Raw genomic sequence first — 19943 nt, forward strand, 5'->3', positions numbered from 1 at the left:
GTGTGAGTGAAGGAGGCTTTATGACAGTATAATGCACAATGTATAGGCTATCTGAAAACAATAGACATGTTCTATAAGACACTGGGACCCTCAAGGATAGACTATGTGTTGTCCCATATTATCACGTTTGTCATAAGGAGTAGACCAAGATGCAGCGTGGTATGTTTCCATCCTTTATTTTGGAAATTAAAACTTCAAAGAACAAAACAACAAAACAAACAACCGAAACGTGAAGCTAATAAAAATGCTCACTGGCAACTATATCTAGACAAGATCCCACAAAGCACAATGGGAAACCTGGGCTACCTAAATATGATCCCCAATCAGAGACAATGATAAACAGCTGCCTCTGATTGGGAACCATTTCAGGCCACCATAGAAATACAATTCCCCTAGATAACCCACCCTAAATCACACCCCGACCCAACCAACATAGAGAATAAACAGCTCTCTATGGTCAGGGCGTGACACAATTGGTCAAGTGACTTCCATAACTTTCTTGAGAGCTTTCTTAACAATTGAATCAAAGACATCACAGTGAATACACAGCTAGGGTATTTAACGAATAGATTTGACTGAAGTGGGGACCGTTTACTCTGACAACACAGGGGTTCATCTGACACAATGGTCAATATAGCTCCCTCAACCTGTGTTACATGTACTGTAAGGACAGCTTAAGGGCATTACAGTGTCAGCTCAGCCCGTTTGAGACTTTAAAGTACAACTGGGAGGGACAGATCACAGAGTATCTAGAGACTTTTTCTACCCACCACTCAGCTGTTCTCTCATTCACTGGTTTCTTCCTCCTCTTCTTCCAAAGACAGATTGGCAGTACAGAGTGGGTTAATTACAGAGATCCTCTACACAGTGAGCTCACCAGTTGTGTCGTCAAGCTGTCTGTTCCCAAGGGGAGATAGACATTTGTTTCAGAAATTAAGGAAACGTGTAATGTGTGAGCGGAAAGGGGGGGGGGGTGCACAGATGGTTGAATTCATTAAGAGATGAAGACTGTATTTCTGTTTCAAAAGCACAACTGTTGAACATCCCAACTCTAATTAAATGCAAACAGACGCTGGCTACTGGCTTATAATACCTTTCCCATCATGTTGTATTCTCTGTGTTAATTTGCTGCATCCAGACTTGACAAGAGTACTTTCAGACAACAGCAGTGTGATACTTGACAGATCATGATAATTGGATTACTTAACCTTTTCTTGCGTTGCTTGACTGACTTCTGCCTGCCAGAAGACGCCCAGATACAGTGTGGTACAGATTGCAGCGCCATTTACAGAGCTATAAGCATGATGGTTGTCATAGCTCTTTGAATGGTACTGCCATATGTGCTGAAATACCAGCTCTATCATCCAACGCAGGCAGGCAGACATCTGCAACTTCACTTATCATTACTTGATGCATATGTATAGAGTACGTGGAAATATGTTTGTTTTTGTGTTATGGTGAATATGGATGAATGATGAATTCTGTAAATCTGTGAATCTGCTGTGCCCTTTTAATGCCAAGTGTATCAGTGTTCAGGAAAGTGATACACTCGTGTTTCACAAGAGGATTGTATCAGTAGTAGCATTGATAGGATCACATGTTTCAAGACGTCAGAAGTATAAAGTCACACAGATACAAGGTGACTAACTACTGCTAACACACCGTTTACTCGGTATTATGCAGGATTACAGGATAGTTTACAAGATGTTGGTAACATTGAAATGTGACATACAAAACAAACGTGTTTTACTAGTGGATTTATTAGGACGTGCATGTGCAACTTTACATATTCACCAGGTTTTAAAGTATGTAAACCGAAAGTGAAATCTATTATTAGTTTTAAATGAGTAAAGTTCCCGGTGCTGCTGGTTTTCAGCATCAAGGACCTTTAACATCATTTCTGCTCTGTCTGTCATTGTATGGGTTATGGAGAACATGCCTGTCTTTGTGCTGGACTCTGAGTAGCGCTTCTCAACTGTTAGTTGATCGTTGAATGAAAGGACTGCATTTACTTGAACCTTCTCAACATGTGACGGCTCTTATGTCAACAGCAGTACTTTAGTCTACATGTCATAGACATTTCCACTTACACATTGTGAATTAGGCCAGCACATTTATTTGACAAATTGTAGAGAATATCACCCATCCTCCCACCTGCGGCAACTCTACCTACATGGACTATGACAAAACCATGTAGGCAACATGAATGCACCTGTGATTTTTTTTTTTTTAAGTTGACATATAAGTTGACCTATGAATTAAAGAACACAAGTGCAAGCTTGACATTCAACACATGCTCCCCTAGTTCCAGAAAAGAGCACTAAACAATCAGTTCATAGTCTATCTGATGGAAACATTGTTGAGCCATAGAGGACAAGCTCTGCCACGGAATTCACAGGAACGGAACCTCGCTCTCTCTCTGTGTTTCAACCTTAACAATGAGTTTCATTTTTTTTATTAACTCCGAACATATGATTCAAAGATGTTTGTTTTACACTGTCAGGGCATCACATAAATATGAGGATTTTTCCTCTTTAAATGGACTGTAGGAAGTGAATTTTTTTCTACATAGAAAAGAAAGCACCATGCGCTACCTTGGACGCAGTCCAGCTGCAGGTTCCTTGCAGAGCCCTTTGATTTTTACAGTTACTGGGCTCTGCTCATTGTCATAGTAATGCATAATGTATAAATTATCACTAAAAGAAATGTTTATAGCTTGAAAAGTAACTTGTGTATGAAACACCCCACTTTGTTCTAACCATCTGAATCATAAACGCTAAGGCTCTTCTGTTAGCTATGAGCAGGTAAACAGCAGCTGGTTATTTACTATCTTGTGTTTGCTAACTTTTCCTATATTCAAATGCACTGAGTGGACAAAACATTAAGAACACCTTCTTAATATTTAGTTGCACCCCCTTTTGTCCTCAGAACAGCCTCAATTAATCTGGGCATTGACTCTATAAGGTGTTGAAAGCGTTCCACAGGGATGCCACAGGGATGCTGATGACTCCAATGCTTCCTACAGTTGTGTCAAGGTTGCTGGATGTCCTTTGGGTGGTAGACCATTCTTGATACAAACAGGAAACTGTTGAGCGTGAATAACCCCAGCAGCGTGGCAGCCTAGAACCTACTACCATACCCCGTTCAAAGGCACTTAAATATTTTGTCTTGCCCATTCACCCTCTGAATGGCACACATATACAATCCATGTCTCAAGGCTTAAAAATCCTTCTTTAACCTTTCTCCTCCCCTTCATCTACTCTGATTGAAGTGGATTTAACAAGTGAGTCAACACTCTTCACCCTTCCCTTGGCTTCTCTGGCTCTGTGGCTCACAGTGATGAGGTAGATGTTATTTTTCCCCTAGGGGATGGAAGGGAAGGGACTTCCTTCAGTGCTTTCCTCATGTAAACTTCAGGCAATGGGGCCGGCCTGTGAAAATTTATAGCAAGATTTTTATCTGGTTTATGTGAAGGCAAAAAGGAATCAGACTTGCACATTTACAGCACACTTCACTCCACAACATACTCTAATAATCATGTTCACACACAAAGGTGTACCCTTATGTCTTATTCTCATGCTTCAACACGCTCTCTCTCTCTCACACACACACACACACACACACACACACACACACACACACACACAGTCCATCTGAACTGAAGAGGGTGGTGTGTATAAGGTAAACACAGACTTCTTCTCTCCCAGGGGACGTGGAGGTACTTTTCTTCTCTCTGTTTGCTCTCTCCATGTCTGCTCCTCATTCCAGTCAAAGAAACAATGAGGTCAGGAATGCTGCACCACTGCAACTCAACCGTCACTCAGCTAAAAGTAATCAACCTTCTACCTTTGTTCCATTGAGAGATGCAGCATGTTCAGCAGCATTCCTAAAACCACCACAGCTGTCTGCCCTGTGTGTTAGCTAGCCTGGACACCCACTGCTGTCTGCCCTGTGTGTTAGCTAGCCTGGACACCCACAGCTGTCTGCCCTGTGTGTTAGCTAGCCTGGACACCCACAGCTGTCTGCCCTGTGTGTTAGCTCGCCTGGACACCCACAGCTGTCTGCCCTGTGTGTTAGCTAGCCTGGACACCCACAGCTGTCTGCCCTGTGTGTTAGCTCGCCTGGACACCCACAGCTGTCTGCCCTGTGTGTTAGCTAGCCTGGACACCCACAGCTGTCTGCCCTGTGTGTTAGCTCGCCTGGACACCCACAGCTGTCTGCCCTGTGTGTTAGCTAGCCTGGACACCCACAGCTGTCTGCCCTGTGTGTTAGCTAGCCTGGACACCCACAGCTGTCTGCCCTGTGTGTTAGCTAGCCTGGACACCCACAGCTGTCTGCCCTGTGTGTTAGCTAGCCTGGACACCCACTGCTGTCTGCCCTGTGTGTTAGCTAGCCTGGACACCCACAGCTGTCTGCCCTGTGTGTTAGCTAGCCTGGACACCCACAGCTGTCTGCCCTGTATGTTAGCCAGCCTGTCTGGCCCTGATTGTGTGCGTGCAAGTCTAGCCAGCGAGCTGTCCGTACCTTGGACCCTTCACTTCGAGATCAATCACACTGCTTAACTTCTCCCCACAGCCCTGCCAGGCTGGCACTGGGCCCTTTTTGGAGCTGCATGTCTATATCCAGACTAGCATACAGTATGGGAATTATGTATGATGGAGCTGCATGTCTATATCTAGACTAGCATACAGTATGGGAATTCTGTCTGATGGAACTGCATGTCTATATCCAGACTAGCTTATGTGAATTCTGTATGATGGAGTTCCGTGTCTATATCCAGACTAGCATACAGTATGGGAATTCTGTATGATGGAGCTGCATGTCTATATCCAGACTAGCATACAGTATGGGAATTCTGTATGATGGAGCTGCATGTCTATATCCAGACTAGTATACAGTATGGGAATTTTGTATGATGGTGCTCCATGTCTATATCCAGACTAGCATACAGTATGGGAATTCTGTATGATGGAGCTGCATGTCTATATCCAGACCAGCATACCTTATAGGCATTCTGTATGATGGAGCTCCGTGTCTATATCCAGACTAGCATACAGTATGGGAATTCTGTATGATTGAGCTCCGTGTCTATATCCAGAATAGCATACAGTATGGGAATTCTGTATGATGGAGCGCCATGTCTATATCCAGACTAGCATACAGTATAGGAATTCTGTATGATGGAGCTCCATGTCTATATCCAGACTAGCTTGTGGGCATTCTGTATGATGGAGCTGCATGTCTATATCCAGACTAACATACAATATGGGAATTCTGTATGATGGAGCTCCGTGTCTATATCCAGACTAGTATACAGTATGGAAATTCTGTATGATGGAGCTCCATGTCTATATCCAGACTAGCTTACAGTATGGGAATTCTGTATGATGGAGCTCCGTGTCTATATCCAGACTAGAATACAGTATGGGAATTCTGTATGATGGAGCTCCGTGTCTATATCCAGACTAGCATACAGTACAGGTATTCTGTATGATGGAGCTCCGTGTCTATATCCAGACTAGAATACAGTATGGGAATTCTGTATGATGGAGCTCCGTGTCTATATCCAGACTAGCATACAGTACAGGTATTCTGTATGATGGAGCTCCGTGTCTATATCCAGACTAGCATAGAGTATGGGAATGTTGTATGATGGTGCTCCATGTCTATATCCAGACTAGCATACAGTATAGGTATTCTGTATGATGGAGCTCCATGTCTATATCCAGACTAGCATACAGTATGGGAATTCTGTATGATGGATCGCCGTGTCTATATCCAGACCAGCATACAGTATAGGAATTCTGTATGATGAAGCTCTGTGTCTATATCCAGACCAGCATACAGTATAGGAATTCTGTATGATGGAGCTCGGTGTCTATATCCCGACTAGCATACAGTATGGGCTTTCTGTATGATGGTGCTCCGTGTCTATATCCAGACTAAAATTCCTGTACGGGAATTCTGTATGATGGAGCTCCATCTCTATATCCAGACTAGCATACAGTATGGGAATTTTGTATGATGGTGCTCCATGTCTATATCCAGACTAGCATACAGTATGGGAATTCTGCATGATGGAGCTGCATGTCTATATCCAGACTAGCATACAGTATAGGAATTCTGTATGATGGAGCTCCATGTCTATATCCAGACTAGCTTGTGGGTATTCTGTATGATGGAGCTGCATGTCTATATCCAGACTAGTATACAGTATGGGAATTCTGTATGATGGAGCTCCATGTCTATATCCATACTATACAGTATAGTAATTCTGTATGATGGAGCTCCATGTCTATATCCAGACTAACATACAATATGGGAATTCTGTATGATGGAGCTCCGTGTCTATATCCAGACTAGTATACAGTATGGGAATTTTGTATGATGGAGCTCCGTGTCTATATCCAGACTAGCATACAGTATGGGAATTCTGTATGATGGAGCTCCGTGTCTATATCCAGACTAGCATACAGTATAGGAATTCTGTATGATGGAGCTCCGTGTCTATATCCAGACTAGTATACAGTATGGGAATTTTGTATGATGGAGCTCCGTGTCTACATCCATAATATACAGTATCGGAATTCTGTATGATGGAGCTCCATGTCTATATCCAGACTAGTATACAGTATGGGAATTTTGTATGATGGAGCTCCATGTCTAAATCCAGACTAGCTTGTGGGCATTCTGTATGATGAAGCTCCGTGTCTATATCCAGACTAGCATACAGTATGGGAATTCTGTATGATGGAGCTGCATGTCTATATCCAGACTAGCATACAGTATGGGAATTTTGTATGATGGTGCTCCATGTCTATATCCAGACTAGCATACAGTATGGGAATTCTGCATGATGGAGCTGCATGTCTATATCCAGACTAGCATACAGTATAGGAATTCTGTATGATGGAGCTCCATGTCTATATCCAGACTAGCTTGTGGGTATTCTGTATGATGGAGCTGCATGTCTATATCCAGACTAGTATACAGTATGGGAATTCTGTATGATGGAGCTCCATGTCTATATCCATACTATACAGTATAGTAATTCTGTATGATGGAGCTCCATGTCTATATCCAGACTAACATACAATATGGGAATTCTGTATGATGGAGCTCCGTGTCTATATCCAGACTAGTATACAGTATGGGAATTTTGTATGATGGAGCTCCGTGTCTATATCCAGACTAGTATACAGTATGGGAATTTTGTATGATGGAGCTCCATGTCTATATCCAGACTAGCATACAGTATGGGAATTCTGTATGATGGAGCTCCGTGTCTATATCCAGACTAGCATACAGTATAGGAATTCTGTATGATGGAGCTCCGTGTCTATATCCAGACTAGTATACAGTATGGGAATTTTGTATGATGGAGCTCCGTGTCTACATCCATAATATACAGTATCGGAATTCTGTATGATGGAGCTCCATGTCTATATCCAGACTAGTATACAGTATGGGAATTTTGTATGATGGAGCTCCATGTCTAAATCCAGACTAGCTTGTGGGCATTCTGTATGATGAAGCTCCGTGTCTATATCCAGACTAGCATACAGTATGGGAATTCTGTATGATGGAGCTCCGTGTCTATATCCAGACTAGCATACAGTATAGGAATTCTGTATGATGTTGCTCCGTGTCTATATCCAGACTAGTATACAGTATGGGAATTTTGTATGATGGTGCTCCATGTCTATATCCAGACTAGCATACAGTATAGGAATTCTGTATGATGGAGCTCCATGTCTATATCCAGACTAGCTTGTGGGCATTCTGTATGATGGAGCTCCATGTCTATATCCAGACTAGCATACAGTATGGGAATTATGTATGATGGAGCGCCGTGTCTATATCCAGACCAGCATACAGTATAGGCATTCTGTATGATGGAGCTCCGTGTCTATATCCAGACCAGCATACAGTATAGGAATTCTGTATGATGGAGCTCCGTGTCTATATCCAGACTAGCATACAGTATGTGCTTTCTGTATGATGGTGCTCCGTGTCTATATCCAGACTAAAATTCCTGTATGGGAATTCTTTATGATGGAGCTCCATGTCTATATCCAGACTAGCATACAGTATGGGAATTCTGTATGATGGAGCTCCGTGTCTATATCCAGACTAGCATACAGTATGGGAATTCTGTATGATGGAGCTCCATGTCTATATCCAGACTAGCATACAGTATGGGAATTCTGTATGATGGAGCTGCATGTCTATATCCAGACTAGCTTATGTGAATTCTGTATGATGGAGTTCCGTGTCTATATCCAGACTAGTATACAGTATAGGAATTCTGTATGATGAAGCTCCGTGTCTATATCCAGACCAGCATACAGTATAGGAATTCTGTATGATGGAGCTCCGTGTCTATATCCAGACTAGCATACAGTATGGGAATTCTGTATGATGGAGCTCCGTGTCTATATCCAGACTAACATAGAGTATGGGAATTCTGTATGATGGAGCTCCGTGTCTATATCCAGACTAGCATATCGGCAATCTGTATGATGAAACGTCTCATTTAAGTCTTTCTTCAAAAACAGATTCCTATGTTAATTACTACAGTCGGCTAAATCATACCCAATTTTGAGTTTCCATCCCAATATTATACTTTACATACATCACAGAACACTGAAATATAACAAAACTGATTGACATTTCAGAACAACAAAAATGGTGTATTAATTATGAAATTATTCAAAATATTAAGAGCATTTCACCCATGAAGCCACTAGGTAATTTGACTGCAGGAAAGGGCTACTGCGACGGCATACATAAATACTAGAAACAACAGTGGGTAGTGGCTGAGGCAGAGTATCATTAATTCAGCCTGCATCCCTAGAGAGACAATAGCTCACTTAATCAGGCTGGTATCATTCAAGTCAAATCTGGGGCCCCCTGCCCGTGACCCCCTGCCGCCCTGCCTGTCCCTCTTCTGGAGAATGACAAGTGGAATATGAGCCCCAGTGAAATGAAGGGATGCTGTTCCTGCTGTGCCCTGATGCCCTCCTTGTGCCCTGGTGTGAACTAGAACATGTTGGAGTAGATTAGTATATAATAGATTTCCTCTCCCCCTGCAAAGGACGCTTGGAATTGCAGGATTGCAGATCACCAAGAGGTGCAAGTTATCTGGGTTTTACTTTTCTAACTAATCCCATACAGCTCAGTGAGAAGGCTCCTGGTCCTTAGCAGGAGGACAATCTATAGCAGTGTTTTTATTCTTCACTCTGATGTTCCCAAGGTAACCAGAAAAACAAAATCGAGAACATGTATTGATCTAATCCTTTTTCTTTTTCTTGTTGTTTAGTTTCCCGGTCATTTCATTTCACAGTTTATATTTTCAAACTGATGTCCAACTGTTAAGTCAATCTCCGAACAAAGGTGTTCATCCAAAATGTGTCAGGATGAGCAGATTTATTCTACTGGGTCAAAGTTGAGAGGTTAAATCCCTCTTACAGTAAATTATGGAGTTCACTTTGAACTGCCATCCTCTACCAGAGTAGCTGCAATTGTATACAATAATTCCTAATAGAGTTGCCAGCCTTCTACTCTCAGTGTATGTGATTGGCAGTATTCTACAGTTCACAGTATGGAGTAGGTTGTGGTCTCTGTAGTGTGTGGGTCCCTGGGCAAGAAGCGTCTATCCCACAGTGCAGCATATGGCACAGATCAAACACTTGACTGCTGTGGTCAAATCTAAGTGGCTGCTATGCTGTCGTCAGTGGTAAAGAGCCATTATTACCAATAAGATGAGAGCTGAGCTGGATGTCTTTAACACATCTTTGATCATCCAGCGCTAGTTTGAATACAGAGCAGGTAAAATAAGGCAGGGATTTGTTCTTATTTGTATACTTGGCCAAGTAACGCTATTGGATTCAGGAAGCCTGAGTATGTTTTAGATTGATTGTATTAAAATGTCAGTCTTTTCAAAGGTATTTACAATACACACACTACTAGTGAAAGTACAGTAGGCTAAATATCTGATCTGAGCTCATTGATGTCATAGATTGTTTTGTTTGTGTAATTGTAATTGTGGAGATTGAGGCTACCATTCCAACACGATAGATCATGTGAGCATGCATACATGAGGACAAACTGAAGAGCATGAATAGATGAGATGTAGTCAGCCTTGGCTTGAAAGACCAACATCCAGCCATATGACTTGGTTGGTGAAAAGAGCAGTTAAGTGTTAGGTATTAAGTCAGGATGAGAGTCAGAGAGACATCGCAGTCAAGCGGAAGGAAGGAAGGAAGGAAGGAAGGAAGGAAGGTCGGACGGCAGGGGCTCTGGCCTATGGCAGCGTATGCGTTTCTGTAGCCCCATCCTTAGTATATAGAGCATAGGGCCTGGCCCGTATCCACAAAGCATCTCAGAGTAGGAGGGTTGATCTAGGATCTGTCCATACAATCATAAAAGATAAAACTGATCCTAGATCAGCACTCATACTCTGAGACACTTTGTGGACACAGGCCTAGGACCTGAGGGGCTGATATAGGGACATAGAGAAAAAGAGGATCTGTCCCTCGAACACAGTCATGTGTTTCCAGAGCATGTGATCCATTAGGAGCAGTGTCATCATCTTCCGTTCAGTCTGTGGTCCTTTCTGTGGGAAGGTGGTAGCACTTGTTGGGTTAAACACTGCAATGTGGCAGCAATTTTGGTTTCTGCTAAATTCCGGAACATTAGAGAGATCTGAGTTTTTTTGAAGGTACATTTCACGGCCAATTTCTAAGCAGGAATCACCTTTGGTTTGGTTGTTTATGAAAACATCTCCTAATGAGACAGTGAGTCTACATTACAGTGAAATATTTAATTCACTTCTGTGTAAGCAATTTACTCCAGATAAATCACTCATTATATGGTTTCCAAATGGTCTTTCTTTATCATCTGTTTAATGAATTTCTGTTTTGCACATTTAAAATGTAATTTAGTGAGTATGATTTTTAATGTAATGGTATCACCCATAATTCTGCCAATCCAGGATTTTGCTATATTCATTTATTAGAGTCAATTACCTTACCTTATTGAATATTGCCTTACCAGTATATGAATATCATTCTGAAACCCTTGGTAGGAAATAAAATCCAAGATGCCATTGGTTTAAATGTGGTGTCTGTCTTGACCGATGCAACTGGCCTCATTAAAATTATACCCATGTTAAACATGGAACTCAAACCGGCGCACATGCCATCGTGCGCCATTGTGCATAAATGTATTTTGTCACCCCACACCAAACGTGATTACGACACGCAGGTTAAAATATCAAATCAAACTCTGAACCAATTACATTAATTTGGAGACAGGTTGAAAAGCATTAAACATGTATGGCAATTTAGCTAGTCAGCTTGCAAATGCTAGCTAATTTGTCCTATTTAGCTAGCTTGCTGTTGCTAGCTAATTTGTCCTGGGATATAAACATTGAGTTGTTCTTTTACCTAAAATGCACAAGGTCCTCTACTCTGACAAATTAATCCACACATAAAACAGTCAACCGAATCATTTCTAGTCATCTCTCCTCCTTCCAGGCTTTTTCATCTTTGAACTGATGATTTCAAAATGTATTTTGCAACGCTCGCACACCGGTCTGGTTAGCATGTTAGACATTAAGACCACAGGCTTTAATTGGTCTTTGGGTATGATTCAATGATTCAAATTCTCCCTCTACAATCATCCCCATTACAACCCCAGTCATATGATATCTCAAATATGAAGTGAAAGAGAGGTTATTTCTGGACAAGCCTTTCAATCATGCAGACATAGCATGGTCATTTAACCGCTTTTCCAAAGCCTTGGACGATGTCAAGAAATGTCTCAATTTTCCTCAATAGAATGTTATGAGTCAAGTGAATGTATGATCACATTACAGTAAATGGGAGTTCATGCTAATTTCTGATTGTATGTCCTTTGCGGGGAGATGATCCGTGCAAAACATCCTTGAAATTGAACTCCATATGAAACAGTTGATCATATTGCTTCCTCATCTGAGAGTCACCGTGTCCGGAGAAATAAGGATTAAGAAAACATCTGTGGCCCTAAACTTGTTAAAGTAAATTGATGGCATGACTAAAATGTGCAGCTCGATGGTTTTAAATCATCATTCTTTATTGTCTCGATTCTTCAACATGACACTATTTCAGTCATCCATTAAAGTCTAAATGTCTGCCTATATGCCAATCTGGTGTATCTTCAAGTTCTCATGATGCCAGATGGTGAGAGTTGTCATCTCAAGTAGGAGTCTCGCTGTCTTGACTCAGCCTTACATCCCATTTGTTCATGTCACATCGTATAATTGGAGGGGTATAGTTGTATACTGAACAGTGTATCTGTATATGGTTGTTATAAAGCACTCTGACTACATTATAGCTTCCTCACTAATCCTGGTTGACCATGGCCCTTAGGGAACCAGTTAAGGTTTCACTGTAGTTCCACTCCTGTATTGCTGCCAACAACAACCTCAGAGAAGAGAAAGTATGGCTCATCTCCTCAGAGCCAAACCCAATGTACTGTCATCCCAGAGCTTCATGTTAACCAGACTGCTTGAACCTGGCAGTAGAGACGTGCTGCTCTCTTTATGTGGGATTTAAGTTACTCAACAATACCTCTCTCCGTTCCAGGGTTGGCTATAATTTCAGCAAAACAGTGGATCCTAAATTAAATATATTGTTATGCACTTTCTGTAATCTGTGTGCTGTGTGTGTCTTAGGAATGTTGATACATCTCAGAATATTGAAGCACATTGAATGATAACCCCATGTCACTTTGAAACTAATGTTACATTCTGTGTTTCGTATCATTTCAGGTATGCTGCCCTGCATAATGGAAACCACATTGAACAGGAAAAGCAGTCGTTGCAAAGAGAGGACACAGAGTCACAGGAGTCCTGCTTCTGACAACCACAGACAGATAGACAGTCAGACAGACACCTCCCCATGCAGCCTGAGACAGGGACTGGGTCAGAACCATCCCTAGAGGGGGTCATTCTAAAACAGCCTCTCCAACTGAGAGACAGCCAACTCGACAACGTCTCCGGGCTTCATTCCTAGTAGCAGGATTTGATTATGGACTGTGGAATACGACAAGGTGAACAATGTTGCCAAAGCTATTTGATATGAACTTGGTTTTAAGATATGTCCTTCCATATTTCCTTTGCTTAGAAAAGGAAGGAAAACACTCCAAATCTCTCTGATCCACTATAGCTCCGTTAGAAGAGAGAATGTTTCAGTAAGGCTTAGTGTCACTTAGAATGAAGCATTAACTTGAAATGTTCTAATTTAAAAAATGCAAAGGTCTCTTATCTCTCCCTGTCATTGGTGCCCTGTACTCAATCACTAGCAGCCTACTTTCTTTTGATGTTCTGCACAATCTTCAAAAGCCGAAAGGGATAGAAAGTAATTGAACACACCTACGGTAAAGTATGAAGTATGAAATTCAGCTCTTGACCGACTCTTGATGAGTATTATTAGCTGCTAAAATATATAAAGGATCCATCCATTCCCTGTCATGACTCATCTCTCAGATGTATACAAGGATGGACCATGCAATAAGATGGACATGTTTCCATGAAAGCTTTTAAAAAGTTATGGTTGCTGGAGTAATCTTGGTCACAGTATTTTGCCTCCTCCTGCTGCTGTGTGGTTGTATACTACCGCACTCTGTACAGTACGTGTGTGCATACTTGAGATCATGTCCTCTGCTTTTTGAAGTGCCGCTCTCAACATCACGTGTGTTTAGTCCAGTCCACAGTAACATCCAATGTCTTATACATGACAGTAGCCTGTAAACATGTGCCAGAATGTACTCACATTTTCATTCATTTTATATTCATAAACAATCAAAGGTATCCTTTAAATGTATACGCAGCACTTCAGTCAATGTTTACTTGCACCTGAAATGTAAACATTGGCTTTTTCACTTAGGTTATTTTCCTGTGCATTTTCAGAGCAAACCAATCCACTTGCTGAGTCCTTCAGTAGGCTACCAATGAGGTCTAGCTCATGTAAGGTATTTGCCACCAAAGCCAGCATTTCATTTTCTATGAGTCACCAAATAGAGGACCAGTGGTCCAGCTAATTATACTTTCTGTCCAAAGCACTGGGAATATTTACTTTCAGTAAGCAATGTCAAGATCAACCAACAGACGTACCAACTGTATTTTCCCTCACACATCCATCCTGTTAAACACACATTCAATTTAAACCAAATGACCCTGTTGGTTGAACTTCCTGATGAAATGTCCAACCTTTGTAGATATCTGCTTTTGATGGGCTAACAGTACGGTCCTCATGTGTCTAATGCATAGAATGTAGATGACCATTCAGATGTGTCAGAGTGGGGTGTTGACGGCAGGGTCAAGTGTGTTACACTGTGTCCAGAAGCATTAAGCCATTAATCATTACATTCATCCCGTCTTCCTCCTTACAAAACTGAAACTTCAGTCACACACCTTCATGCTGTCCTTGGATTCAATCGTTCCCCTGGAGATTAATGAGAAGTAATAATAACAATGAATTTTATTTTAGGAATATTTATACTTTTCAGGGGAAGGTTTTGACAGTTCTGCTATTCCAGATTGTCTTGGTCGATACAAATGTTCTTGTTTTTTCCTGCAGTAACTGACAGCTAAATGTATTTAGAATATATAGGCAGAGCATTTACAATGCTATACCCTCCCGCTACAGACATCAAAACAATGTTTTTTTGTTCGGTTTTTAAAATTCTCCTTTTAAAAAACGATTTCACTCACTGTGACCTATTCCTTAATTGAAGCACTAGCACTTTTGTAAAATATAGACAATGTAAAAAGATTATTCCATAGTCTTCTCATCAGTTGATTGTCCTGAGACCAACATGATGTAAACCATGAATAGGTATTTTGATCACTTAAGTTATTAACGTTCCTTTTCATTCATCCTGAGGATTTAATTTAATTTTTTATTTTATTTTTGGTGATACATTCAGAAAATTCTGTTATGTCATTTAAAAAAAAAGATGAATATAAAAGTAACTACAATGTGTATAATCCATTCTAATTATATAAACATCTTCTCAAATGATTCCTTTTGTGCGTAAGACCGTGCACTTTGTACAAACAATGCAACATAATGTTTGTCCGTGAACTATCTTAACATTTAATTTGTATATTTTATTTTGTGTTTGTGTTTTTTAGGAAGTGAAGTCAGCCAATGAAGCAGATTCTGCATCGTTCTGTCAGCATAATGAAGGCTTCTGTTTCTGAGATTTGAAAGTTTAAATAGTGATGTATTTTTCTGCAAAGAGTGTAAAATTAGTCTGTGTCTGACCAGTGGGCAATTATAATGACTTTATATTCTCCATTCCAGTAGCTCTGCTGGCCTATCCTTCCAGCACAGTATACTGGTAACGGCTGAACATGTATGCTACCATATACTACGACTGATGCAGTCTCATACAGCTGTTGATTGAGCTTTGTTATGTTCAAGATGTTCATAAACCTTGTACATCACAACATTCTATTGCCAGTTTTCAGTGGACGTGGCCACCATAATAATTTCAGCCAAACTAAGAAGTGTGTCCCATCATGTTTTGTTTGTGATAATAGGTACAGTATTCTGCATACGCACTCCCCCGGGCCTGGTGGTTACCATGACACCTGGAATATAAAGCTATGTGATCGACATGGTACATTATGTGTTGGTGGTTGAAAGTCCAGAATTAGAATACTGCCTGTAGAGATTTAAAAAGGACAACCTCCTGTGTTAACACACCTTTCATGTTTACTATAGTACTTTACATGCAAGAGGTAGATTTGAAAGGAGAACCATCCACTAGCGCATATTTGACAGCTGATAATGGGAAGTGTGGTAATTCATTGTATCTTCTGCTTTGTCCAGTAGGAGCTCCTTTTAATCCTTTGTGGATAACATACACGTACGTAAAAGGTCAAAGTGATGATATATTCAATGATTCACCTGTTCATTAGTGATCAGAACCACAGGCATCTTCTAGTCCCTGTGGTGTATTCTAACACCACCAGACTCTGCGTACATCTGAAGCCCCATTTATACCTGCAGCTAACATGCATCCTTCGTCCTGATCTTGTCCGTTTACACTTATAAGATCTGATCAAAGTGTTTGAACCGTCCATACCTGTCTGGAAATGTGGGTACAATCAGAATGTGGAGATGATCCGGACACAGGACGCATGTTAACACCTATAAATGGATCTTGAGAGAGGCTGAGCTTTGAGGTCAGTTGTCAAGAGGCGAAAGGCAAGGGACTGCACCTCACATAGAGCTACAATGTAATAGGCAGATCAAGTCAAATCGTACATAACTCATCTGGGGAGATATTAGACAATGAGGAAGAAAAAAATGAAATGTGCAGTTTCAACAAACCATTTTTGTTAAGCCAATTTAAAACATACACAAATTTTGGTACTTTTAAATCTCAACAAAGCATTGCCTTTTAAAAGTTGATCTAGATGCAACAATGTCATAGAAAGAGTTGTATCTCAAAGCCATACATTCCTTTTTCCGTTTTCGTCATGTCGTCACCATGTCTTCACCCTAGGAACCCCCCAACCTTCCACTCTCACTCTTAGGGTGTCGCCTCTGAAAGCTGCCCTGAAGGCAGAGCAAAGCTCACAGCATGAAGGTGCACTACAGTAAATCTCCCAACAAGGTTGTTGAAGAATAAAATGTTGTAATAACACTCAGTATTTCTTTTGATGGAAGAAAGATGGGTCACTATTTTCATGTACTCTGGCTTCTTCTCTGTCAGGGAGCTATAACGTGGATGACTTTTTCGGTTGCTATGTGACAGCTTTAATAAATGATAATGAATGATAATTGAAGACGGAGAGACGTTACTAATCCCTGGTGTCAGGTTTCCTTTTGGCGTCACCTGGCTCTGATAGAGAGCATGCTAGTCATTTACATTACAGATAATAATGTCCTTCAGGCACTCCATAAACAATTCCTGTTAGCTCCAAATGCTAAGCATTCAAAGTCTCTCCCTCTCTTTCCACAGAATCAGTGAGGGAGGGATTGGAGTGTTCATTGGCTGCCTGGCTTGTTATATAATAGTGAATAGAGCAGGTAACATAGGTTGGGACCTTTTGCCCTTTTCCCATAAGCAATGGCCCTCAGTTCCATTCCAGTTAGAATACAGCCTGTTGATTCAGAAAGCCGGAGCTCATTTCTCCTTCAGCCAATACAAGATATATGGTATGCGTCACTTCCAACCTCTCAGTACATGGGGAATGCATCTGACAAAGTAGAATAAGTATTCCTCATGTACCAGGTAAAAGCAAACTTAAGTGTGTGTTCCTCTTATCATGTTCTACATTGGAGGCCCATGGGTCAGTAATTATGCTAGTCATGTTAGCATAACGTCACATGAATGTCTCCTTAGGTGTACAGTAATGCTAACGCTAACCAAATCACACACATAGGTCAGCAATCATGTCGTTTCTTGTACAAGATGGGTTGCTGCCGTCATTCTGGTCCCAAAGCTGGTGACCATATGGCTCAGCTTGGTTACCAGCAGGCCTTTGACAGACAAGTACCACACATCCTGGTTCCCAGACAGATTTATGACAGACCGACGTGAGCCGCATCACACGATGGCATGTTTAAATCAGATGGAAACCATTACAGAATCACAATATCTTGCAGATGTCAAAGCAACAACGTTTTCCATAACTGGTTTAACAGATGGACTTGCCACCTTGGGGTTTTGTCTCCCCATTCTGGACTACAGTAGTGCCTGACACACAGCATAGTCTCCTTCATTCTTTGTCTGCTTCTTTGCTTTAAAATTAATTTACTGTGTATCCTGACGCTATGCATAAGCTCACATACATACTCACACCCACACCAAACTACAGTATGAGGCATCCTGCTGTAGATTAATTTTATAGTGCAATGACAGGTTGGACAATTATACCACCATTGAAAAAACTGTTTGGCAGCTAGCACAGATACAACTGGTTCCAGGATATACTAAACTTTTCTCAATAAGCAATCACATTGGCAAAGTCAAGGAGGTGTTTCCTTTCTGAAGCTGATTGGACTTAGCATGCAGAGACTCATTTCCTGCTTATTGATTAAATCTACTTCCTCTTTACTTCTACCTGACCTTCCGTCATTTATTTCTCAGTCCATTCAGTGTGAATATAATTTGGAGAGAGTTGTTCGCTCCTCAAACACTATTGTTTTGAGATAAACTTCAGTTTAAATGGAAACGGTTATCTATTGATTTCCATTACCATGCTGAGGTTAACCGACATTGATGATACAAACTTCATCAAGTATTTTCTACAAAATCGTTGAGCCAGTAGAACTTCAGCTCTAATTCCTGTGGAGTTCACAGTTTGGCCTGATTACAAAGAGGATTCTTGGTCCCTAACAGTTATCAAGCACCATTCCGAAGCCAACCGTATAATTATTGCATGGAAACTGAACAGTGTCTCTCCCTGATTGTCTCGTGGAGGAGTTTCAGAGCCCATTCATCATTCCCTCCCTCCCTGTGAGGATCAGGCCATGTTTCATTTAAAAATAGAGTAGAAAAAGCAGCATTATAACAAGCGAAAATGTCAGAGTACTAATGGATTGTGCACTTACTGATGTAGTGAGCCTCTCCTTGGGTTGTCACTAGTTACCACAGCCACAAAGTCAGAAACCCCACCTATTTCTAACATTTCTGTTCTTAAAATCTGATTTTAAACCTAACCCTAACCTCAACCATAACCTTAGCTACACTGTTAACTTTATGCCTAACCTTAACCTTGAGGAGAGAGATCGTGACATCGCAATTAAAGCTTGTCTAACGTGGTAAAAATGTATTTTGCTGATTATTTTTCCCGGGTGCTATTTCCCATGGCACTCTCTCATAACTGTCTCAACTTGACCTTTAAACATACATTCTAGATTTTAATGACTTTGTAAGCTTTCTAATAATGCATCTAACCTTTAGAACAGGGATGCGCAACTCCAGTCCTCGGGGGCAAGAGATGTCAGACTATTCCCCCCATCCCTAGCAAACACAGATGATTAAACTAATTACATTCTCAGTCCTTAGGAGTTTAAGCCGGGGGGGGGGGGGCATATGGAATTGTTTTAAGAAGGTCAGACCAAGGATAATTTAGCCATTTGATTTTGAATTGTAGGACACCTTTAGGGATTCAAATATAAAACAATTATTAGATGAAACATTGAATTTGGCCTTACTGCTATTAGCCCATAGAAACGCATTGAATAACATATTTATACATGCAAAAACACCTGTGGAGTCTTCATAAATGGAATTAAAAAAGGACGTTTTTTTGATGTCCTATATCTGAGAGATAGAAAGATAAAGATTTTGGTTTTGTTTGACACCTGTTATCCATCTTATTTTAGGCACTAAACTACTTTCATATATTCTATACATCCATCATTTTTTAACTGGTACCGGACTACCTTCTGCCGAATCTTGAGGCTTGTGGGGCCTCCTAGAGCAAAACACGTACATACACGTACGCGTACGTCTCACCTCTCCACAGAGGGGTCATATTAGTGTGTAGCCAAACTGTTCAGGCGCTACAGACAGACGTTGGCAGATCGGTGGTACCGACTTCAGGCGTGTCCAATACCGCATCTGGGGGTAATAGAGCAAAATGGAGATCGCCATCGTGTTTTTGAGTCTCCTCTTTCCATAGACTGGTCATACTATTTCGTTTGCTATCGACGTTTTCGTGAGAAGATCAATTTTCAGGATGTCTCTTGGTCTGACAAAGACCTCTGTACTGTAGTTCGGCCACCGTCCAATGCAGATGTGGAAGGTCGACATCGGCGGATGCTGTGGATTGAGATGCAGCCTGCGCAACAAAACAGATCTTCAACAGACAGATTTCAATGGGGATTTTCTCATTTTGCTGATTAGATTTCCATGTGTGTTAGCTGGGGCTG

General features: G+C 41.1%; 1 protein-coding gene across 3 annotated transcripts in view; it reads left to right on the forward strand.

Annotated features, from left to right (window-relative positions):
- The window catches only part of LOC135545704 (5-hydroxytryptamine receptor 4-like), a 179121-nt gene extending 162281 nt beyond the window's left edge, over positions 1-16840 (forward strand). For 2 of the 3 annotated variants that reach the window (XM_064973509.1, XM_064973510.1), the window contains one exon: positions 12815-16840. In XM_064973509.1, coding sequence (XP_064829581.1) covers positions 12815-12905 — 91 coding nt within the window. In that variant the 3' untranslated portion in view covers positions 12906-16840. The remainder of the gene's footprint in view (positions 1-12814) is intronic. The other variant, XR_010456492.1, reaches the window with a different exon arrangement.
- The last annotated feature ends 3103 nt before the right edge of the window (positions 16841-19943 follow it).

Source organism: Oncorhynchus masou, chromosome 9 (assembly GCF_036934945.1).
Source record: "Oncorhynchus masou masou isolate Uvic2021 chromosome 9, UVic_Omas_1.1, whole genome shotgun sequence".
NCBI lineage: Eukaryota > Metazoa > Chordata > Actinopteri > Salmoniformes > Salmonidae > Oncorhynchus > Oncorhynchus masou.